The following is a 25,070-nucleotide window of genomic DNA, read 5'->3' as shown; positions in this document are numbered from 1 at the left end:
CCATTTGGAACCATGTGAGGTGGCTCATGTTTTAGTGATTTTTAAAAACACTTGACAATCAGAAATTCAAGCACCAAATGCCTGTGAGTCAGGGACCATTTAGACATCTGAGACAGGACCAGGATTAAAGGTCACTTGTACCCGTTATGGGGATGCTGTAGAGTCTTTGAACTCGGTGAACACTCAGACCAGCTAACGAAGATGAGAATGAAGATGAAGAAGAAGATGAGAATGGCCCGGCATATCCTGGCTCAGTGGCAGGAGGAGGACGGCAGTTCTTGGTCCAGGCACAGTCCCTCTCAGGCGCCTCAGTTTCACGAGAAGATGCAGCTCTGCCCCCAGCCCTCTTATCTGCTAAGGCGGATGGTTCCCTTCTCCAGGCAGCACCGAAGATGCCCTCACCATACACACCCGGAACAACAGTGTCGAACCCATGGCAATCCAAACCCGGGAGATGCTTGACAACAGCGAGGATGGGTGCCTGCCTGCACGATTTCTCCAGGACCTAGCAGGGGGTCTTATCCAGTTTTTAAACAGTGAAATATAGCAGAATGAAATGGGACGGGAAACCTTGAGAGCATGTCATAAGGATAAGTACTGTTTTGTGAAACCTTTGTTTCCATTATGTATGTGTGTATGCGTGTACTGAGGCAGAATGGGAAATGTGTTTTTAAATGTGAGTCAAGTCAAAAGGCTTTGAAGAATGCTGCTCTGAGAATTTATGATTTGCCCCCAAAACAAGCCACACTAGTGAGAAGCTGTTACGTGGACACATCACATTGGCTCCTGAACCGTGTGTTGTCATTTCCATAACAATGAGTTAAAAATGATAGAAACCTTTCCTCTCTGTCTCACCTTTCTGAGATACGAGTGAGCTTAAGGAATTCCTCTGCCTGGGTAACAAGAGTTAGCATTCATTTGTTTATTCATTCACTCAACAAACACATTGAGACTGAGGCACTGAGAATATAACGGTGGGGAAAAAATAGACAGAAATTGCCATCTTGGTGGAACGTATACATTCAGGAGTAGGGCAGGGTCCACAGACTGCAAACGATGTAAATAAGTAAAATAGAAAATACGTTAAGTGGTTATAAGTGCTAAGGCAAAAGAAAAAAAAAGGAAACAGAAAAGGGCAACTGAGAATCTTTGGAGGATGTGTTAGTTTTCCATTTTTCTGCATAACAAACTACAACCAAGTTAGCGGGTTAAAACAACACACACATTTATTATCTCACAGTTCCCGTGGGGCCAGGAGTCTGGGCACGGCTTAACTGGGTTTCTGCTCAGGGTCTCACAAGGCTGCAATCCAGGCGCCAGCTGGGCTGAATTCTCCGTTGGAGAGCTGACTAGAGAAGAGTCCTCTTCATGCTCGTTCAGGCTGTTGGCGGAATTTGATTCTTTATGGTTGCATGACTGAGGGCACCGGCTCTTGGATGACTGTTTCCAGGAGGCCACCCTCAGATCCTAGAGGCCTTCTGCCGTTTCTAGGGGCCTCCCAGTTCCAGTGGCCCCCTCACAGTATGGCAGCTTACTTCTTCAAGCCAGGGAGGAAAAGCTCTTGTTCTAGTCTGCTAAGATGGTGTCTTATATAATGCAACAATTATGGGGGGACAGCCCATCACCTTGCCATATAATGTGACCCAACCAAGGAAAGGACACCCCATTACCTTTGCTATATTTTATTAGTTAGAAGCAAGTAAGAGCTTCTGCTCTCACCCAAGGAGAGGGGGATTCTCAGGGACGGGGCTCATGGAGGCTCAGTCCACCACAGGAGGGCTGCAGTTTTAGATAGGGTGGCCAGAGAAGGCATGCCTGAGGGGCGTCATTTGGGTAAGGACCTGGGGAGGTGAGGGAGCGAGCCATGTGACTGTCTCGGGGAACAGGGTCTCCCCAAGAAGAAAAATCAAATGCAGAGCCCTGAGGAACACGCCTGCCATTTTGAACATAGCCTGTGTGCTGATGAGAAAGATCAAAGAGAGGGACGAACGGATGATGCTGGAGAGAGAGAAGTGCTGGAGCGCGGTCTCTGAGGCAGCAAGAGGAGTCCAGCGCGTAAGTGAAGGGGTTGGCATTTGCTGGTAGCGCAGAGAAGCAACTCAAGGTAAAAGGCCCGGAGGGAGAGTGGATGGACACAAACACAAGTGTCGGCGGTGGTGGGCGTCCCTACTTTCTCATGAACTAGGAGGCAAGGCCACCTGCAGAGAGTGAGGGTTAGGGAGCAGGTGGTAGCGATTTGAGGGGAATGAGAAGGTTTGAAACAGTCATCCACCACAGTGGGATGGGAACAGGTCTCTCCCTGGCAATGGACCAGGGAATGTCAGTCTGTGTGCTCGGCAACATGCAGGGCCCACCCGAGCTCAGCGGTCATGAATTTAAAGAGACACCAGTCAGCAAGCTTGGGTGTTTTTCTCCAACCGCAGTCAGCATGCATGGAGACAGGCAAGGTGTATGCAGAGAGCTGGCCTGAGCCGGGGCTGCGCTTTAGACATGCGAAGGCACAGAAGCAGAGCGGGGCGATTGACCATGGAATGGAAGCTAGGTCAGACCCAGTAGGCAGCGAATCAGTAAGCATATAGTGGACTGAGGAGCACCATCAATTAACTGGATCTAATTGATGCTTAGAGAATACTCCATTTACCAACGGCGGAGTACTCATTCTTCCCACGCTCACGTGGAAGATTCACCAAGATAGAACACATTCTGGGGCCATAACACCCACCCTAACAAATGCAAAAGAACAGAAATCTTACCAAGTTTGTTTTCAGACCACGTGGAATTAAACCAGAAACTAATAACAGAAAGATAGCTGGAAAATCTCAAAATATTTGGAGATTAAGCAACATACTTCTAAATAAGACATGGGTCAAAGATGAAGCCTTAAGAGAAATATTAAAATATTTTGAAGTAAACGAAAGTGAAAATGTGACATCAAAATTCATGGGATGCCGTGCTTACAGGGAAATTTATAGCAATGAATGCATATATTAGAAAAGAGGACCCCTATGTCTGCAGAAAACTATAGTAATGGGGGAGAAGGGAGGTTGAGATAAATGATAGGAGATTCAAGGCTGCAGGGTTTAGGGAGGAGGATGAAGAGGGGGCTGAAAGTGGCAATGAGACGCAAGAAAGAGACTCGCCCTCATGGAACAGGAGAAAGAGAGGAAACAGACACCACTTGAGATGCTACAGGAGAAGCTGCATCCCAAGGGAAGCCAGGATCCAGTGACAGCACGAGGATGCAGGGAAGTTCAGGGAAGAGATGAAGGCTGTGCAGATTTTGCTGCTGATTTTCAGAGGGCTCGGTGGAAGGGTTTTAGGGCAGGGGTTCCGGAAGGAGGAATGTCAGAGTGGATCGGGGATAACGGTTTGGGGGATAAACGATGCCCAACCACAGCAAGGTTCAAGGGCACGATGAGACAAGCGGTCCTGGTGCTGTGGGAGGTGAGGGGTCTCCCCGGGGCAGACTGAGTTCTGTTGTCACACTGCGTCACTGCTGGCAGTAGAGAGGCCTTACTCTCAGCGCTCCTGTCCCCTGACTCCCCCTGCGGAGACTTGCAGAGCCACTCTTCTCCTGAGTGGTGGGTGTGGGTGTGGGGTGGGTGGAAAATCATGGATGCCTGAGTCTCCCAGACAGGGCGCGGGGAGGAGTGGGAGTTAAAGTCTTTCAGGTTCCAAGGAAGAGTGAGACACGTGTGGGGCACCTTAGTCACAGGAGGTTTATGGTAGGGCTACTCGGGAAAGGAAGGAAGAAAGGGTCTTGGGAGAAGGGGGTCGCTATTTAGGAGATTACGACAGTGTATCATCCGTGTGTGGAGCAGCTGTTCAGGGGACTCAAGAGGGCTTCAAATGAGCAAGTACCTGCGGCTCCTGATTTAGTGTGTCATCCTTTTAGTAAACCAGTGGCTCTTCCCTCTGTTTTTAACAGTTGCTGCTCCCTCTCACTTTCTGTTTTGTGTTCAAATTCTCTGAGGACTATCCAGTCAAGTCCAGCATCCACTATCCCCATCCCTTCCTCTCTCTCTCACGCTCTCTCTCTCTCCCTCCCCCCTCCCCCTCCCCCTCCCCCCTCTCCCCTCTCCCTCCCTCCCTCCCTCCCTCCTTCCCTGTCCTTCTCGAAGTCCCTGAGCCCATCTACACATCCGTTCATTCAAGTCTATATGGAGCACCTACTACGTTTAAGAGACTAAAGGGATGAAAGCAGATAAGGATCAAGCTTACATTCTAGTCCTGTCAACAAACATTAAATGAATGAGAAGGGCTATGGAGAAAGATAAAGCAGAGTAAGGCGAGAAGGAGTGTTGAGAGAGAGCAAGCAGGAAAGATCTCTTTGACAAAGTGATGTTTGAGCAAAGGCCACGAAGGAAGCAAGGAAGAAAGCCATGCGGATGTCAAAAGGAAGAGCGTTTTGAGCACAGGAAAAAGACAGTGTTTCAGGAGGAGGAAGGAAGCCGACACAGCTGGGGTGAATCGAGCGGGTGAGTGGAAGGAAGTGAGTCAGGCAGGTGTACGTGTGGAGGGAGGGCAATGGATGCTGAGCGCCAGCAGGGCAGCGACGGGATCTGACTTGTTTTGTTCTAGTTGTAGAACTTTATTCTCGTTCATAAGTGATTAATTTACTTTCTAAAAGTCTACACAGAAATCCTATTCATATATAATTTTTTGATATATTCACCCTTTTTACATACAGTGAAATTCACCCTTTTTAGTGTATAGTTCTGTGAGTTTTGACAAACACATGGAGTCATGTAACTGTCACCATAGTCAAAATATAGACCAGTCTTGCCACCCAAAAAATTCCCTTGGGCCCCTTGGCAGCCAACACCTCCCCCACCCACAGCCTCAGGCCACCACTGTCCTCCTTTCTGGCCCTTTAGTTTTCTGTCCCCAGAGGTACCCCTCTGGAGCGTCAGATGAATGGAATTACACATAAGGTGGCCCTGCGAGCTTGGATCCCTCCGCTAGGCGCAGTGCAGTGGAAGCTCGTCCGTGTGGCTGCGTGTTGACAGTGGTTTGGTCTTTTTTATTGCTGAGTAGTATTCCAACGTGTGGACACACCACAGTGTGGTTCTCCATTCACAAGTTGAAGGACATTTGGCTTGTTTGCAGTTTTTTGGTGAATAAGAGTAAAGCCACTCTAAAAATTCACATTCAGGTTTTTGTGTGAACAGAGGTTTTCATCTCACTGGGGTGGGTTCCTCAGAGTGGGAATGCATGGTCTTATGACAAATGCCTTTTAATTGTATGAGAAACTGCCAAACTGTTTTCCCAAATGGTTGTATCCTTTTGTGTTCCCACTCTCAATGCATGTCAGTTTCAAATTTCTAGTCATTATAATCGACACGTAGTGATATCTCCTTGTGGTTGTAATGTTCATTTCCCTAGTGACCAATAACGTTGAGCATCTTTTATGCATTTTCCTTCTGTGTATCTTCTTTGGTGAAGTGTCTTTACTAATATTTCATGCCTCTTATAAATTGAGTTATCTATTTTTTATTATTGAATTTTAAAAAAATATATTCAGGATACAAGTCCTGTATCAAATTTTTGTTTTGCAGACTTTTTCTACTGGTCTGTGACTCTTGTTTTCCCCCCATTTTTTAAACAGTGTCTTCTGAATAGCAGAAATTTTCAATTTTGATTCAAGTCCAATTATCAAATTTTAGGTTCTACATTTAGGTCTATGATCCATTTTGGGTTAGATTCTGGATACAGTGTCAGGTATGCATCAAGGCACTCTTTTTCTTTTTGCATGTGACTATCCAATTGTGGGAAAGACTCTTTTGTCTCTTTTGAATTGCTATTGAGCTTTTGTTGAAAATTAACTGACCGTGTGTGTAGGGATGTGTGTCTGGACTCTCTGTGCTCTTCCATTGATCTGTGAGTCTGTCATTTGCCCATCCCTCACAGCCTTGGTTATTGCAACTCCGTGGTTCTCAGCTGAGGACGATTGTGTCTCCCTCCCCCTGGCCCAGGGTATTTGGCAAGGTCTGGAGACAGTTTTGGTTGTCAGAATTGGTGAACTGAGGTCAGGGATGCTACTACACATCCTGTAATGCTCAGCACAACCTCCCCCAACAAAGAATTGTCCAGTCCAAAATGTTCATCGTGCCAAGACTGAGATCCTGCACGTGGCTTTGCAGCAAGTCTTGGAATGAGAGAGTGTGACCTTGACACAGGCGATTTTGAAGGAGTGGGGAGAGTGCTATGTACATAACAAGATCGCTTTGAGGATAAAACCGAGTGACATGTGTAAAAGGGCTGGGTGCACAGCTCGTGCCAATGACATGCTAATTTCCGCATTATTTGTTACTGCTCCTGAACTTGACCAAGTTTTCTTGTATTTGCCATCCCTTCAGTGTGACCTCTGCACCTGTCAACGGCCTACATATTCGATTTTGAGACTCTCCCTGTGATGAGCTCTCTGGAAACAGGGCCCTGCTTTTTTCTCCTCTGCATACACATGAATGGCCGGGTGTAGGGCCTGGTGCAACGTTTCCCCTTTGGCCACCTGCTCACTGAGGAGGTGTGTGTGATGAGGACTCTTCAGATCTACTCCCAGCAAATCTCAAGTGTACAAGACATGTTATACACTATGGTCCCTATGCAGCTTTGTTTGTGAAGGTGATCCAGTTTCGTGCTAAACGGAGTGATGTACTGGGCCAGAAGAGGAAAGACAATCTGGACCAGATGGCCAAAGATTTGATGACCTTATATGACTCCCGTCCTCACGGAGTTTACATTTTGACAGGATCAGAGACATTAAGTAGCTTAATAAATGCTCAATAAAGATTTGTGAAATAAACTACAATCGGTTCTCCCGTATTGTGTTTATAGAATGCAAATTAATTTTCATTTTGCCTATGGCTGCTTTCATCCTTGAATGGCAGAGCTGAGTAATTGCGATCGAGACAGTATGGCTTGTAAAGTTCAAAATATTTATTATTTGACTCTTTAAAGAAAAAGTTTGCTGATCTCTGGTTGGATGCCTCAGATGTGCTCATAAGATACTCTCATTCAGGGATGCCCTCTGTGTTAGGGATGATGAAGGAAGGAGCGGTGGTGGAAACCGTGTGTGCTCACAGACTCTCATGGATGTGATGGTTTGCGGGAGAACATCGTCTTGTCCAGTACATCAGCCCAGTTAGCATCAGGCTGGACCACCTTCACACAGGAAGCTGCATAGTGACCATAGTTAATAATATGGTATCATATGCTTGAAATTTGCTGGAAGCAGATCTTAAGCATGCTCACCATGCTATGTGAGGTGATGGATGCATTCATTAACCTGAATCATTTCACAATGTGTATGTATACCAGATCATCACATTGTCCACTTTAAATGCATACAATTTTATTTCTCAATTATTCCTCAGTAAAATTGGAAAAAAAAACACAAAGGAGGCTCGAAAAATTCCCATGACTCCTTACCCAAGGCGGTTTCTAGGGTAGAGGAAGAAATATTCTGTGGTCTCACGGAAAAAAATACAAACTATATTGTGAGTCAGAAATGTCTGTTTGTCCACCCAATAATCTGTCCTCCCAATTCCATGGTGTGGAGTGGTGGCTGCCAGTAAGGAACTACATTTCCCAGAGTCCTTTGTGCCCCGTTGTGGCCATGTGACTTGTTCTCACCAATGGAATGGAACTGGGAGTGACCTGTCATTCGTAGGCTGGGACCTCAATGAAGCAAAGAAGGGGTTGTGCTCACTCCACACCCTCTTTCCTCTTCTGCTTTCTGGATGCTGAGGGCTCCGGGGTTCTAGGGCAGGGCTTCTCAAACTTTTATGTATACGGGTCATCCAATCTGGGAACTTCTTAAAATGCAGGGCTGGTACAGTAGGTCCAGGGCGGGGCCTGAGGTCTTGCATTTCTAACAAGCTCCCAGGGGACGGCGGTGCTGCTGGTGCTTGGACCCCTCTTTCGGAAGCCAGGCTCTAGGGGACGATGGAGCCAAGAATGGAAGGAACTAAATAAAGAAAATCTACTTCAACCAGCAACTCCTGACCTGTCAGCTGAGCAAGAAATAAGCCTTTTTGAGGAGTGGAGGGTCAGATTTATTTGTTAGCAGCTAGTCTTCTGGGAGGGGTTCAGACAGCTCCCTGCTTCTGTTTTGAAAGCGTCTTGGCAGAGGAATTCAGGGCAAAATCATCTGTGGCTGTCCCCGCCCCCTTAGCATGGGCATGTGTTCCAGATGAGTCCTTCATGTTTTAGAAGATCTGTACCTAACTATTCTTTAAAACCCTACGAAGCCCTCATAACATTAGCTCCTTAATAACGGCAATGGTTAAGAAAAAAAAGAATCTTGGTTTTGTATTTGTTGACTCAGATTAAAAACAGAGAGTGAAACTGTTTTGGGATTGGCTGTGAATGATGTGCTGTCTAGTGGGAGGTCAGTGGAGAGCCCACCATGACGGTCTTTGATCCTGAGAGGTCAGTGCAGGGAGCTCAGACAGAGTGTCCCACTCAAGGGGCCTTGGTACAGGCTGCAGGGCTGAGGTTGGCTGGAAGAGCCCAGTCAAAAGTCCGATCACTCAACGGCTGATTGACACAAGTGACAGGAGCGTGGGCAGGAGGTCAAATGGGATGTGTGTGTGTGTGTGTGTGTGTGTGTGTGTGTGTGTGTGTGTGTGATATTGGCAGGAGCTGCAATTGGAGCAGAGAGGCAGAGGGAGTCTGCAGTAGTCCAAGGCCAAAACCCACAGGGACCTCTTGCATGCTTCCAGCAAACATTTGTAGTGGGGAAGCCAAATTCATCTAAGGAATCCTGACCAGCTGGACCCGGTGTGTTAGAATTCAGCCAAGGATACCAGCAGAAAGTCTCTCCCTGGGATTCGAGCAAGGAAAGCTGGAACAGGAAGTCCTGCCCCGTCACTGTAGCTCTGGTCCTGCCCTTACCTTCCTGAAATAAGAGCCAGAGCCGGGTTCTGCTCAAGCCCTGAGCATGAGCAGGAGAAAGTCAGGGGGCATAGTTACCGGGCTTATTTTGGACTGAGCACCTGGGTGAGCTCCAGAAGCTAGCCCTCATCACAAAAGGGCTCAAATAACAACGTCAAGCACCTTCTCCAGAATTTTGTAGAAACAACAGCAAACTGTCCACTCTGATGAGTCAGGGCCACATACCATGTTGAAAGCCATTCCAATTCAAGGGAAACTATATTGGACTTAGAGATGAGGCCAGTTTTTTAAAAAAATTGTCCAACCTTTAGCAAGTATTCACTGAGCACCTGTTATTCACTAGGCCTCGTGAGGGTTAATGGCAGAAACACGAGATGAATCTTCAATCCACATCTTGATGGTGGAGAACAGAGCAGAGAACCTGTAACCAGAGAGTCGTGAGTCTGTGTGTTGATTAGACACCTGCCCGGGAAAGCTCTTCGCAGAATTGCAGGCGCACAAGCAAGGCCTCCGCAGACAGAGCCCGGCAGGATGAGCTTAGGGGGCCGCAGCCTGGGGAGGCTGAGGCCTCCAGCAGAGCCTGAGAGGAAGGGGGAGAGAGACATAAGGGAGCGAGGGGGAGTAGGGAGCATAAGGGTGGTCTCCACTCCAGGCCAGAGTGTCATGTACGGGAAACCCACATCCCAGCAGGGCTTCCTGCCGCCTTTTGCAAGGAGGCCAGAGGCCTGGCCAAGGGCCGTTGGGTGGGCCCTGCAAGATCTGGGCCCCCATGCCTCTCCAGCCTCCTGCTGGCCAGCTCTCATCATCCTCTGCCCTCGAGGTGACAAGCTTCAGTTGGGCCCTCAGCTTTGCCAGCTGGGTCCATGTGCCCTTCCCTCTACAGGGGCCAAACCACGTGGGTTTGCCTGGACGGAGGGGTTGCTGGGGCGCAGACTCACAGTTTGAAAACCAGGAGAGGCCTGGGCAAGTGGGCGGACGGGTCACCGCGGACCCGCTGAGGCCTGGCCACCTGGACTCCCCCTTGTGGCTCCGGCTCCGACTGTCCCCGGCTGACACCTGCTCGTGTCCGGCTCTCGGCCTGGCAGCCCCTTCCTTAGGAGAAGCCCCACCGGCCCCTCCTTCGCTTCCCCTTTGCAGCTCCAACGACAGCTGCACTTACGAGCTCTCTGTGGGGTGGGAGTGTCTGTGTAGTTCCCAGGTCCAGGCAGCCCTCCGCACTGGGCCTGGCACGTGGCTAACACCTCCTAGATATCTGCTGAGCGAGAATTCCAGAGCAGCACTGAAAACGTTCACATGCCTCTAGTTAATAACAACAACAGGAAGAATGTACACGTATCGAGTGTTTTCTCTGTGCCACGCTCAGGTCAGAGTCCCGGGCTGTTCCTCAGCCTGGATGACGTTTACACAGCTGCCAGCCGTAAAACGAGGAAGCTTTCCGTGTGTTTGTAGCTTCTGGGTATATAAGTTATTTTGTGACCAAAGAAAATTAAAATCGGAGTCCCTGGGTACATGTCTGTGTATCTGTGTGCTCACGTGTGAGTCTGTGTGTTGTGTGTGTGTGTATAATATGTGGGAGTAGATATATACAGATAGATAGCTTGGCCCTTATCTGGTGGCTGCTCATTTGCTCACGTTAGCTGGCTCTCTCCCTTTGAAGCACAACTGAGCTCGTCTCAGAGTTGGCGATCCAGATCAAGGAGCGAGAATCCAGGTGTTCCTGTTAAGATGAGGTGACACGGAAGTTGGACGGCATGTCACTGAGCCTTGTGGCCCCTGCTAACCTTTACAGGTTGAAAGGGCGGTGTACGGGGGTGTCTGTTTTGAAGTACTCCTTCTTTGAATTGCTCCACATCCCTGGCAGTTGAACCGCTTGCAGCTCACTTTTATTGTCTAGTTAAGGACTAGAAAAAGAAATTGGCTCATGTCTTTCCTGGTGGCACCTGAACTTTAGAAAGAAGGCAAGTCTTTCCAGAACGCTTGCCTTCTGTAACAAAGCACTCTTTGCATGCCACTACTTCTGTGGGTGTATTTATAATGCATAGGACATTTCCCTTCCAAAATGGTCCCATGTCAACCAGTTACATCAGAATCTGGGGGTGGGGGGTGGGGTAGGGGGTTGGTAGGGGGGTGTCCTTACTCCTACATTCAGTCTCTCACTTGCATTTCACTCTCTTTGGACCATCTCCATCTTTAGTCTATGGCTATTGGCTGGATGAATATTTCCGTCTGGGCAACCTGAGAGCCCCTCAGACTTTACCTGTCAGAAAACACAGCGATGTCCCTTGTAGGTCTGGTCCTCCTCCCATTTCCTCCTTTTCACTCAGGCTTGAAGCCTGGGATTGTTCCTCACTCTTCGCACCCCGTAAGTCGGGGATCTCCTTGTTCTCCCTCCTCGAGAGCCCTCGTGTCTCTGCCCTCCATTCCAGGTGCTCAGGTCTCCTTCCCTCTCACCTGGACTGAAATTAGTCGCTGCCAGACATCTGCCCCTTCACCACACCCTGGACAGGACTGCCTGGACTTCCTGCTAGAGCCAAGAGCTCGTCTTCTCTTTTCTCTGCTCAGAAACCCTTCTGACTCTCCACCACTCCCTATCGGCATCTGTGATCTGCCTGAACTGACATCTGTGTTTAATCTTCCTCCCCACCCGCCATTCCATACAGTCTTGGTCAAAATAAACAACTCACTATTTCTCTAACAGACTTCCAAGTTTCCTAACTCTGACTTGGCTCACGCCGTTCTTCCCCGTATACATCCTCTGCCTCTTGAAATCTTACCCATCCTTCAAAACCCAACTAAAACGCCACTTATCCAGGAATGACTTCTAACTGCCTCGGGCGATGTCTGCATCCTACAAAATTCCATCTTGAGTTACTTGTCCTGGTCGCCTAGCCAGATTCTAGGCACCTTGAGAATACAGCTGTGTCCTGTTCGCCTGTATTGGTTTATATATAGTAGACACTCAACACTATTTTGAAACTTTCATTAAACTGAGTTAAGCAGGTTTGCCTTAGTAAGTGCTCCCTTTAGCTCATGTAGCCCCTAAAATAATTTTATAAAACTCTAGATCTGATTTCATTTTTCATTTGGCATCTACATTTTTATCACAAATTTAAATATTGCAAGCATGTATTTTTTTTCTTGTATGCATGCTTCAAATATATTTTATTTAAACCTTGTAGTTGCAGATTTAACTCATTTAATTTATGGAAAATACCTGTTGTATAATCTAACTGGCAAAGCCGGTCCTCGTGGTCAAGTCAGACAAACGGCCAAATCACACACTCCATCAGGAAAAGTCTGACTTTATTTTAAAATTCAAATAAATGTGGGTGCTAATTCTTAGAGAGATGGGGACCCTATCCGCCTCCCTGGTGAAGGAAGACAGGAAGACCGTGTCCACTTCAATATTCCTTACTGATGCTCTCTGCTGTCTTGATTCTCCCTCAGGAGGTTGCATTCCCCAATTGTCCCTTTGTCTAAGGCCCCAGAGCTTTCCACACCTGGAGGCAACGTACAGAGTAAAATGCAGGACAGGAGACGCGTCTGTCTTTCTTCTCTAATGTAAAGGGCCCTTGTTTGGGGCAGGTGGGAATGGAGAATTGGGAGTCCACAGGCTTGAAATGCATAAAAATGGAGGCTGAGAACCTGGACATGGATTCCATTTAAGCCATCCCTGCCTGTGCGCTCCCTAGAAAGCCTCCGTGTACCCCAGGAGTGCCTGCTCCTCCGGATGAAGGCAGCTGACCTGGGACCAAATCAGAGGGGACTTCCAGCTCCTTTCATACGGCTCTACCCCTTGTCAGGATTTTAGAAAATTCACCTTCGACTTACGAAGGTCAAGGGCCATTTCATCGCTTCACAAGATTCCCAGGTTCTTCCAGATGACATCGCTGTCCAAGAGGCCATTTCATCGAAAGAAAGGATCCCATCGAACACTTGGATAAACTCTTAGAAACAGATGCAGCTCCCAGCTGCCCTCCCCAGGGTGGTGGGACAGAGCGACACTTTTACAGACTCCCTGGTCACTGAGCTGTGGGTGATGTGCCACCAAATGCCCAGCAAGGGTCTGTGTAATTCTTGGCTGTTGCTCCATTGTTCATACCCAAATGTTTACAACTACAGCTATTATTACCCCCAATAATCACCATCATCACCTCCACACATTTAACCAGTGCCCTGAATGCAGGAGACATCATCATGAGACAAAGCTGACACAGTTTGGGTGAGACTCAATAAGAAAGAGAATACAAAAACTCAGCTAGGCTTTGAGGCTCATGTAAGCTTTGGTCTCTGGCTCACAGCAAACCCACTCTGGGCAGGAACCACGGTCAGGTTTCTGGTGAGCGCCTCACGCTTAAAACACACAAGTGAAGGGATTTTAGGCACGGACGGACCTGGAGAGCCACACGCTTTCTGATCTCCGAGGTCTGCACCAGCCCTTGCGTGGAAGGTGAGTCAGATTCTGATGGAAGCCAGATGCTCTCCTGAAAGCTAGCTCTTGTTCCAAGACAGAGGCTGCAAATGGGTGGGCTCGGGCCAGACTCCGTCTGCAGATGGTTGGTTGTGCAAGTGTTTTGTCTTCTTGTTGAGTGTTTCTTCAAAGTGTCAATTAAACTTGTCAAACTTTAAAAACCAGACACTTTCAAATAAAGAGCTGATTTCTCTTCTTTTCTTTTCTTGGGAAACTGAAAGACCGTTCCATGGCAGAATTGCACTTGACAAAATGACAGCTTTAGAGGAGTGACGTGTTGTCTGTTGGCCCGGTCCCCACCTGCCTCTCTTTACTTTTTCATACTTTCCTGACCTAGAGACACTGGAATCGTGACAAGGCCCTTGTCTAGGCCAGGCACCTTACCTGCCTCATCAGAGTCCTGCTCTGTCCCTGTCTGAATCCTTTGGGCTCTGATTTCTAATCTTTTTATGTCCTAATGACGTTTTTTTCTTTTAAAATAGCACCTAGCCGTGTGTTACCAATATTTCCACCCCGTTTTGTTAACTCCGTTGTTTTCCGTCTTTTTGCTTTTTCAGCTTGCACTTGGCTATTCTCAGATTAGTTCATGAAGGATGACATATATTTATTACCAACATCTTAACTTTTTTGTGCTTGATTTCACACTTCGTGCCAGCTTCTTCCCTTTTCCAAAAGTGATACATAGTGTATTTAATTTTTTAAAAATTATATTGGAAGTGAAAAAATGGTCAGTGTGGGAAGATTAGGCCTCGAGTTGACGTCAGTGGGAAGTCTTGACAGGACCAGGGTTGAGAACTCTTTCTCTGGCCTGTAATCTCCTCGATGGCAGGGTTGTCTCACCCTATTACTGCACAGACCTCTCGCCCCCCTAATGCACGTACTGTGACACATTCCAAAAGGCATGCTCAGCCCTTCTCTGTGGACTTCCACACTGCTGTTCGCTAGATGTTGGCTTCTGCATAAACTCCTTGTGATTTTGCTTGAAAAAATTTCAGAATTAAAAGGAAAAAAATGGGATGGACTTTATTGTTGATTGATACCTTAAATCCATTTTGAAAAAAGGCTGAGTATCAATCAGTGTAGCAAGAACAGAAACATAGGACAATTCATAAACGATGTAGTTAGCCCACAGGCAAATACCGACTAGATTGTCTATGAGAAAACTCTCAATTTACTCGGGTGAAAAAAGTCAACAGCTTTTTCCCATGTAATTCCACTGCATTTAGATTTAAGTTTCAAAGAAGTTCTGTTTGGGGCATTAAACTTATAGTTTAAAAATCTATAAAAGCTGCAGTTTAAAAAAAATTGACTCCCAGTAATTAAGTACTTCAAATTAACACACAGCCTGTATAGTTGGAAAAAGAAAAGATTTTTGGATATATATTTTATTTGACAGTGTTTTAGAATATCATACAGTAAACAAGATTTCTGTAAAAGTTAATTTATCCATAGTGGTGCGTTTCATAAAAATAGTTGCTCACTTACAGTCTTTCTGTGACTATTAATACATGGAATTATATTTATAGAGATACAGCTGTACAGGGTAAATTCACAGCTAACACTACACAGAAATATTATTTGGAATGGCATTTAGATGATGTGCTGTCTTCACAGGTTATGGATTACAGCCGCATAAAGCAATTACTGCACAAATGGTAGCTGCGGACTGTGCAAATCAGAGTTTATGCAAGCGTAATCTCAATTTTTTTATCCTTTTGTAACACATGGAAAATAAAGGTCAGAGGATACAGTACCAGGACGTGCAGCTACACTACAGAAGCATTGTCCAAAACCAGATTCAATAAATTAATGGCAAACTCTACTGGATTTCTAGTCCAGGGGAGAAAGACTAATTGAGATTAAACTAAAAGTATTGTCAACTGCTACGTGTGTTTGTGCTTTTGTTTATGCCGGATGGGTTCCCCTTTTGGAAATTGCTTTTACAAGCTGCGAAACTCTTCACTGGAAGCTTTCAACTGTATTCTCCTCGCGTCAAATGACTGAACCACGCCCGATGGAAATTAAAGGGCCAGTGCTCGGGATACTGCAATTACACAGAGAAGGGAAGATGTGACCGAGGGCAGCTGTTACGTGTGACTTTGTGCACTGGACCCGACCTCCTGGGTTTACTCATTGGACGGCAGGTGCAGGGAGGCGAGGGTTACCTGCATTTCCACATTGGAAAGGAGCAGAATCTGGGAAGGATGAAGCATGGGTCATCCAGGCCATCTTAAAGGGAAACTGCCCTCAGAAACATTTTGCCTTTTAATACATGTAGCTACCACTAAGTACCATTGGGTAATTAATTGAAGGTAACATTTCACAAAGAAATATTAAAACAGCAAGGAAGAAAGGCAAGCCTTAGACTTTTACTAGGCAATCCACCGCAGATGGAGGAAGATAGACAGAAACATCTACAGGTTGCTAAAGAAATAAAAAAAAAAAAAAAAAAAACCTAGCAAAGAATAGAAGACAAAAAAGCAAACCAAATGGAAATAAAAGGAGAAAGAATAAGAAAGATAAGCAGCACAATGCTAAAAAGGTTCATGTTCTTTAATGAAAATAAATTGGTCATCATAATGATTTTTCAATATTAGGGATTCATTATAATCTGAGAAATATAGGAGAAATACTTTGCCTCTGCTCTATCAAAGTGAAAATGAAGTAATGGAAGTGGGTTTAAAAAAAGACAATAAAATAGGTGAAATATAAGCGTGCTGTCAAAAAAGCTACGAGGTCTGCCAGCATGAGACAACAGGAGAGCCTTTCCATAGAGCAGCTGCAGCGTTGCCAATCTCAATTCAACAAACCGTGGTCCTTCAATTATAAAATTCATGTTTTAGATGAAAACCAATTAAGATCTATGAGCTAAACTGCAAAATTCTGACTTACGGCAAACTGTTCTCTAGGATACAATTTTTGAAACCTCTTTTTTTTTTTTCCTACCACTGAAAATGTACAGAAACATGACTTGATCACAGGAATGGCAGTAAAAATGGCATCACACCAATGAATTCACGAGATTGCTAAGTCACCCTGCGTTCCCAGGGAACGACGTTCCTAACACGGTGATGGATGCCCCGGGTGAGCCATGGAAACCTGTCATGGGCAAACACAGTTTTGAATGTTTCAAAGAAACCTTGTAACCCCTGTCTAGATATGTCAAGAACAATTTATTTACAACTCTTTAGATCAATTAAAAGATAGAATCTTGTCTCCGTTTCAGCTTGCTCCGTGCAGTTTGATTTTTAAGGCGATATTCCAGTTTCTGATTGCTCTTAACGTGTCCAGTTTCTTGATACAAAGTTTGGATGACATCCAAAGCCTTCATGCAGTGGGGGAATTTGTTTTTTCTCTCTCTCTCTTTTTACTAAAGCTACACTGCACTGTCTCTCTGTGACGATGTTCACGTTATTTTGGTTCTTCCGTAGCTGCCAAAGCCCCGCACGGGCCCGGGGGCTTCAGGGTCAGTCTGGGTCTGCGCGGGGACGCTGCACGGCCCGCGCTCGGCGGACCCGCGGGGCTTCGGGCGGCGCTCGCAGGCCTCGGGGCCTCGTGGATGTAGGCGTGCGACAGGGACAATAAATTAAGACGCTGGCAGGCAGGCGGGGCGCGAGGGGCGCGAGGAGCGCGGCGGGTGCGCGCGCGCGCGAGCATCTCACCGGCCCGCGGCCGAGGCGCCGGGCTGGAGGCCCCCGGGCAGCCGGTCGGAGCCGGGCACGCGCCAGGGCCCCGGGGCCACGGCCGCCCTGCGCGCCGGTGCGCCCCCCGGAGGCCGCGCGCCCTGCCGGGGCCCCGCGCGCGCGCCCCTGCCCTCGGGCTCGCGCGCGCCCGGCCGCTCCGCGCACGCGGCCGCCGCCCCGGGGCCCTGGCGCCGGCCGAGCTCGGGGCCCGCCGCGGCGCGGGGCCGCTCCTGGCCGCCGGGGGGCGCCCTGCCGGGCTCGGGTCGGGCCTGGCCGCCGGGCGCCTCCTCGAGCCGCGGCCGCGCCGCCCGCTGCGGGCTGGCCGAGCGCTCCCTCTGCTCCCCGAGGCGCTGCTTCTTCTGGCCGCCGGCCGCGCGCTGCTTTGGCTTCCTCGCGTCGTGCTCCCTCTTGCTGTCCCCCGCCGGGCCCGGGCTGGTCTGCGGGCGCGCGGCGGGCGGCGAGGGCGGCGAGAGGCCGTCGTCGGGCGCGGCGCCTACTTGCGGCAGAGCGGGGCCGGCGGCGGCGGCAGGGCTCCGGGCGCCGGGGTCGTCTGCGGGCGGAAGCACAGCGTTAGCGGCCCCCGCGCCCCGGCCTCGCCGCGCCGGGGACGCAGCAGGGCGCAGGGCCACCGCGCCCGGGTCCCCGGCCCCCGCCCCCGCCCCCGCCCGCACTGCCGACAGGGCAGCGGCCGCCCCGGGGCGCTGCGTCCCCGCGCTCTCCACCCAGCCCGTCCCTGGTCCGCGGACCGGGGAGGTCAACGCCAAGCCCAGGCCCAGGCCGTCCCTTCGCTTTGGCCCCTGCTAACTCCCCGGCTGTCATCGGGGCTGACGGTCCTGCGTGCTGTCTGACTTGCAGCGCTTGCATGAGTGATTCTCAGACTCGAGTGTCCATGGGAATCACCCGGGGTAGTTCTAAACGATACCCAGAGATGGGTATACCTCGGAATCACCCGGGGGAGTGCTGAACAACACCCAGACATTCCACTCTGATGGGGCCCCGGAATTTCTCCGCATTTGAACGGGTGACCCTGAAGATGGTCCAAGAACCGAGCTTTGAGAAACACGGGTCTGAGTCCCCTGAAGAAGGTGGGGGAGTGACTGTCTCAACCGTTAGGTGTCACTCAAAGCCCAATTCTTAGCTACCACCAGCTACCCTCAGAATTTGGATAAATTCATCTAACGACGTTCATTGTCGTCTTGTCTTTTAGAAATCATTGTCCTTAATTCTTTTTAGTAGTTCTAACATTTTAGAGGGCCCGGGACTAAGATAAATGTTCCTTTGGGAATACTAGTGTCGACGTTTATTTGGGATTTAAAATCTCTCTACTTTCAGAAAGGATTTGAGACAATTTACAACAACAAAACACATACAAAATAGAATGATAAAAATGAGAAATGATTTTTCTTTTCTTTTTTTCTTTCTTTCTTTTTTTTAAAGCAACCACTGGTCGGAAGCCAAGTAGAAAGAGGAGAGATGTGCTAGGAATCTGAGATGAGTTAGTTACTCCTATGAGCATTAACGTTACCCTCGAGTGTCTGGCCATCAAAACAAAATTAGAGCAGGAAAGCTAATACAGCAAACCCTTGATATTCGGAAGGAATATGTCCCAAGGCCTTTGGAAATCCTCCCATTTTGGAATACATGCTAGAGTGTAATTTTTCTCCATAGACTAGGTATATGGAGATACGGTCATGAGTGGGGAACAAAGAAGCCCCATTGAGATCTGGATGCTGAGTAGCGGGCAAGGCTCCCTCACTAGCTAAGAGATTCGGTCCCACACACCAGCCTCAGTGCATTCGATTCAAATTCCTGCTTCTGTAACATCGTGCGTGGGAGGGAGACTGTGGAGGGCCCTTGTGCATCCTCAATCATAAATGTCAAGGGCCTCCTTTGTTTAAAAGTTGAGCGTTCTTATCTGGTAGCTTTGATACTGATGAGCCTGAGGCAGAGGAAGAGGGTAGTGGGGTTGATAGTGCAGTAATTCTGGCCACCTGTAGAATATCAAATCAGTTATAAAAAATTTCTCCATTGATGTGAAATTTGAATGGCGTGTTTAGGGCACAGTGTTCTTTTCCTTCTTTCCATAGACTGATGCCCATTATTATTTTCACATAGTGAGTAAAAAAAAAAATCCTAGAAAAGCATCAGAAGACCTGGAATCTGATCCTGCCTCTGGCATTTACCAGCGATATGATTTTGGAACAACTATTTGGCCTCTCTGAGCCTCAATTTCTTCCTTTATAGGATGGGGATAAAATGTCTACCTCATAGAGGTGAGACATGCACTTTCTAAGGGAAAAGCCTCTTGCGATGGGAGGGTTATAACGATTTTTGGTGCAACGTTGAGTCAGATTTTTCTTCTGTGCCCCGGTGGCTGCTTACCTATGGCCTGGGCTCCAGCGGAAGCCTCATTAACCAGCCTACTTGCAGGTGAGGTTTTGCATAAGTGAGTAAGTCAGCCATTCCCATAGGCTGTGATTCCTACGTGCGGTTTTGTTATAACTCAGGTATCCTCGGTTATCTCGAGGAATCCTCTGAAATCCTCACAGGCAAATGTATTCAGTGAAAATTGGAGTCAGTTCCACTGCTGGCAGGGTTAGAATTTTAAAATCAAATTACCCAGTGGTGGATGGAGGCAACCCTACTAATAACAGAAAGAATTGCCTGAAAGAGTTAAAAGTGGTCCCCAAAAGTCCCGACTAGAGGGTAGTTGTGCCCTGGAAATCTCTGACTTGGACCATGGTAATGATATCTCACATTTTAATAGCTCTTTTCCCCACCATTACATCACATAGGATGGAGGCAACTCGCTGGCCTTGAATTATTTCTGAGATACACGAGGTTGATATTATTCACACCATTTCCTAAAGGAGGAATTGAAGCAGAGAGAGGTTAAGTAACTTGACCGAGCTTACAAAATGGATCAGCCAGGGGTAAAATATTGGGGTTCTTTACTCTTTCTACTTACTGAGAAAATTTGCCTAAGATGTTGCCTTGCAAATAGGATCAAAGCATGTGAGACTGGCACGCTCAGGGGCCACTGCTGACCAACAGGAATTAGGTCCTATCGTTGAACAGAATACTTAGCATTTATTTTTAAACATCTTATTTATAATGATAAAGTAGAAGGTGAAATTATTCAAAATATGAAAATATGGAAGAATTCCTCTTACTGTAAAAAGATTTCTCAAGTGTTTGTTTATAGATCATGAAATACTTAGTGGGAGAAGCTAAAAGCTAAAATGTTCTAAGCCACTTTGTTTTGTTGTCAGTGCCATGGAGTCTATTCTGACTCCTAGTGACCCTGTGGACAGCAGAGCAGAACCCTGCCCCGTCTTTTTGCGCCATCTTCTCACCTTCCAGCGCTGTGTCAGACATGCTCCAGCTGCTATTCATAGGGTTTTCAAGGCCAACTTTTTCGGAAGTGGGTGGCCAGGTCCTTCTTCCTAGTCTGCCTTAGTCTGGAAGCTCCACTGAAACCTGTCCACCGTGGGTGACCCTGCTGCTATTTGAAATCCTGGTAGCATAGCTTTCAGCATCACAGCAACACACAGCCGCCACAGATGACAACCAACAGACGGGTGATCTGTTTCCTGGACCAGGAAATAAACCTGAGCCGGGGTGGTGAGAGCACCGAATCTTAAGCACCAGACCACCAGAATTAAAATGAACTAGGTCATAAAGTCAAATGAATAAAAGATGGACATTTCTATATGTGATTTATTAGTTTTCATTTTCCTGACAAGAATCCTCCAGTTCAATTGCAGACATGCGGTGTCAGCCCCAGGCATCACCTGCCGAGCTCCACAAAGCGCCGTGGGAAGCCACAGGCAGCCTCCCCCGACCCCTTCACCTGCCGCATCAAGGTGACACACACCGTGCTGGTCAGGAAGAGCCGCCCTGCTCTAACACTTCAAACTCTAGTTTCCATGAAATCTTGACACACAATAACCAGAAGAATGAACCACATCTAGTTCTGGTTTCTACAAACCTTATTTCCTTTCCTTCTCTGTCTGTCTCTCTCTTTTTCTCTTCCTCTTTTTTCTTGAACCTGGCCACCAGCTAAAGCACGTGATCATGTTCACATATGAAGTCATTGCCCAGGAGGGTGAACTCTGAGATATTCTAACTAGAATTATAAATAACAGGGACACATCCTGGATGGAGGAAATCAGCAACGGGGATCTGCTGGGATTTCTGCAGCCCCTTTGTCCAAACAACGTTGCCAAGCCCACGGCTGAAGTCAGGAAGGGAAAAGCCTTCTATTCCAAACCCGCTTTCCCGCCTACCCTCCCTCAGCCACATCTGGGTGAAGCTGCTCTGGTCAAGGTCACGATGACCTTTCTGTTGTCAAATCCAGAGCACACCTCTCTGTACTCATCATGCGTTCCCTCACCACATTGCACACAGCTGGCCACTCCCAGGAGCAAAGTGGACTCTTGGCTTCCAGGACACTCCATGCTCCTGCTCTTTATCCTCCTCTCTGGAAGGTCCTTCTCAATGGACTTTATAGGTTCCTCTTCTATTACCTGGCCGCTAAATGCTGGCTTGGTCTTAGGTCATTTTCTTTCTCATGGCTTCTCCTAAGTATTCTAATCTATTCACGTGGCTTTCACACAAAAACACTACCAACTATTTCTGCTGAGCTTTACGAGACCAGCTCTCTGCTGGCATATCTGCCCGCCCACTTGACAGCTCTGCTCAGGCAGTTCACTGGCATCTTTATTTAACAAGTCCCAAATGGAAACCATTTCTTCCCCAGCCTGTTCTGCACTCTTGCCTTATTTCCCCACCGTGGTGCATGGCACAACCATCACGTGGAGTCATCCTTGATTCCTTTCTCTCCTGCATCTTGCAGATACAATCCACCTGCAAGTCTATCAGTCTTCTCTCCAAACAGACATGGGCTCTGTTGCCTTAGGCTCACTGTCACGTTCACCTCCCCAGGGCAAGATCCAGGGCAGTACCTGGAGGGAGGCAGCCGGTGCGGGCTGCCAAGATACTCACACTTACAAGGAAGATGTGTGGACATCTTTCATAAACCCTTGGTGATACTGTTACACAGAGAAAATTCAAAAATGCATTTCAGTGTTGTTCAGACAACAGAATTTAAGTGTAGTATATTGTGAACCACACAACCTCCCCTGGGCTGGGAGCCCGGGACAACGCACCTGGTTACCACACCCCAGGGATGGGCCTGCCGTGCCATGGGTTCTCACCTGGGCTACTACCACAACCCACTTTTCTCCTTACTTCTTCTCTTGCCCACCTCTACTGATTCTCTGCACAGCATCCACAACAATCTCTTTGAGGAGTAAATTAGATCACGCCATTCCCTTGCTCAAAACTTTCAATGGGTTCTCACTGCTCTTAGGTTAGAATCCAGAATTAACAGAACCCACAGAAGCCCGCATGATCTGGCCCCTGCCAGCCCACCCCCCCCCCAGTATCACCTCCCTTCATCCCCTGTTTCCCACCCACACTGGTCTTCGTTCTGTTCCTCAAAGGCACCAAGCTCACGCTCTATTCTGGGACGTCCTTACTGACACCTCTGCCCAGAAAATTCTCCCCCTGATTATTCACATGGCGGGCTGTTTTTCACTCTTTAGGACTCTTAAATATCACCCCAGAGAACGCCAATCCATAGTACGTGCTCTGCTCTCCTCAAGAGCATCTTGTTTTTATTTCCTCCTAGGATTATCATTTGTAATTACATATGTGCCTGCTTCTTTGACTAACACCAGTCGAACTACTCAGACTGGAAGCTCCATGAGGGCAGTGGCCACGTTGGTCTTCTTTATCACAGTGGACTTAATACCTAGCCTGGTGTTTGACACAACAGTTAGTGCTCAATGACTATGTGATGAATGAATAAATCTGTTCCACAAACAGAAACGGAAGACTTGAAAGCAAACGCCAACTTGAGGAAACACTTCAGGGCAAAAGATCTTCATTTAAAGAGTAATCTGCCAAAAAGAGGCTTGCATCTGTGACTTCTATCAGTTTTCAGAGGGAGGACGGTGGTGAAATGATAACATGTATTTGAAGGGGGAGAGGAAATAAATAAGTTTGGGGGGAAGAGTGCAGAAGCAGGATGACAGCGACAGGAAGTACGTTGGGAAGAGTTCTCGGCTCTCATCAGGGGCCCCTGGGATGGAGAGGGACAAAGAGAAGCGCTGGATCCAAGGACGTGAGTCAAGTTCCCCTGACTTTTATCAGAGGCTCTTTCCTTTGTTAACCTTATCCGCTATATTGATGTAACGACTTTGCTTAAAGGAGCTTCGTCCCTGGGGATTCATTAATCAATGAGCTGGTGAATGCTCAGAGGAACGCACAGGGAAGACAGACCCTAAATATCTTACTCTCCACTGGGGGAGATGCAAGTCCCTCTCTCAAGTTAGGATCCCGTTTCTTCCCCTTGCTAGGGGCGGTTCTAGCCAGTTTGGAGCTCTCCTGGAAAACAGACTGATTAATACCTAATTACATATTATTAGTGTATGGGTACACAAATTACACACACTCACACACACCATTATCTTTGAATTAAAAGATGTACAGTCTCTTAAATCATCTTGCAGGAACCCAGCAATACTGAAAGATAAAATGCACTCCCTCACTTCACACGCCTGAGATGAAGAAATGGCACCTGCTGTGTTTTTCACATCTCTGTGGAATATAAGCCAAGGGGCAGTAACTGGAGAGGTGGCCCACTAAGAAGAAACTCCGCATTGCAGTAAATACGTATCTGCGTTACTGGTTTTCCCTGGTGGCTCTTATCGCCAGCAAAAAGTTGTACAGCCTGTGCTGAGTGATAAGGAAGACCCCTTAGGAGGGAGCCACGGATGGTTGCAGGGGAAAGAGGGGCCTGTCTTCTGCGCCACACCTCACCCATCAGCCTTAGGGCTTCCAGCTTGGGGTTGATTGTTCCCCAAGCCCTGAATGAGGGCTCTTGAGCTGCTCTGCTCCTCTCAGCGCAGGGCTGGGACCCAGAGCCTAGTGGCTGCCTTCTGGATCTGGTGCTCAGGAAGGTAGCAATAGTGTTGCCACTATTGGGGAAGACTACTCATGGCAACAGCTCCCATTGATGGAAGTGCTTACTAGGTCCCAGGCACCCTCCTACGCCCTTGAAATGTATTCACTCACATTAATACATATAAACTTGTGCATCGTACAGATGAGAAAAGTGAGGCACAAAGAGCTCAGGTAGCTTGTGCAAGCCTACATAGCTGGTAGGTAATGGAGCAGGGTTGTTGAATGACTTTCCAAATTGGGTGATATTCTACAAGCTCAGCTGAAACACTGCCTCTAGACTCCTTTGCTGTCCACTATTTTGATTGAGAAACGGGGCTCATCTCTTCTTCTGGGCAGGATGACAGAGACTTCCTTCTAAAGTGATTGTCAGTGGCAGATCCATCGTTGTTCCCAATGGAGACTCTGAAATGCCATTTGCGTTTGAATCTTAGACACAGAAGGGGAGTCACCATAGTTAGGAGGTAGATTTGTGAAAATACTAGAAAAAAATGAGCTGAAATCAGAGAAAATGAAATTACATTTCTTAAGGACAGGGATGGACTTTAAAAATATCCCTCAGAGTGTCACACCTTGAACCTGGATTGAATCGAAAATACTTGTACTAGATATTAGAAACCTTGAGTCCGTTTGAGACGTAAATACTTTTACCGCTCAAATGAATAAAATCATTCTGCAAAGAGATCCATGGACTTGGTAAGTGTTACTTCTTTTTATAAAAAAATTTCCTGTTGCAAGCTACAGTTGGCTGGGTTAGAGAATATTGATGTGGTGGCATTGAAATATATTTTCTTGTAATTTAGAATATTATAGGAAAATATAAAAATGATTAGAGCAGATCAAAGGACAGTAATGTGAACACTGTGTTCAAAAGAAAAATCTTTCTAGGATATGTTCCAACCATAATGGTTCATTGGGATCTGTTCAACCGTCACGAAGGTGATTGCTTTTTGTAACAAAATACAAATAAGAAAAAGGCGCATTTAAAA

The 25,070-nt window shown here is 47.5% G+C and overlaps 1 protein-coding gene across 15 annotated transcripts in view; it reads right to left on the bottom strand.

Annotated features, from left to right (window-relative positions):
* Positions 1-900: 900 nt before the first annotated feature.
* MAGI2 (membrane associated guanylate kinase, WW and PDZ domain containing 2) overlaps positions 901-25,070 on the bottom strand; it is a 1,262,944-nt gene continuing 1,238,774 nt past the window's right edge. For 9 of the 15 annotated variants that reach the window (XM_023640142.2, XM_023640143.2, XM_070265321.1 and 6 more), the window contains one exon: positions 14,723-17,602. In XM_023640142.2, the coding sequence (XP_023495910.2) occupies positions 17,028-17,602 (575 nt within the window). In that variant the 3' untranslated portion in view covers positions 14,723-17,027. Of the gene's footprint in view, positions 1,382-14,722; positions 17,603-25,070 lie in introns of those variants that run through there. The other 6 variants (XM_023640145.2, XM_070265325.1, XM_070265324.1 and 3 more) reach the window with 3 other exon arrangements.

Source organism: Equus caballus, chromosome 4 (genome assembly GCF_041296265.1).
Source record: "Equus caballus isolate H_3958 breed thoroughbred chromosome 4, TB-T2T, whole genome shotgun sequence".
NCBI lineage: Eukaryota > Metazoa > Chordata > Mammalia > Perissodactyla > Equidae > Equus > Equus caballus.
This window is presented reverse-complemented; position numbering and strand designations above follow the sequence as displayed.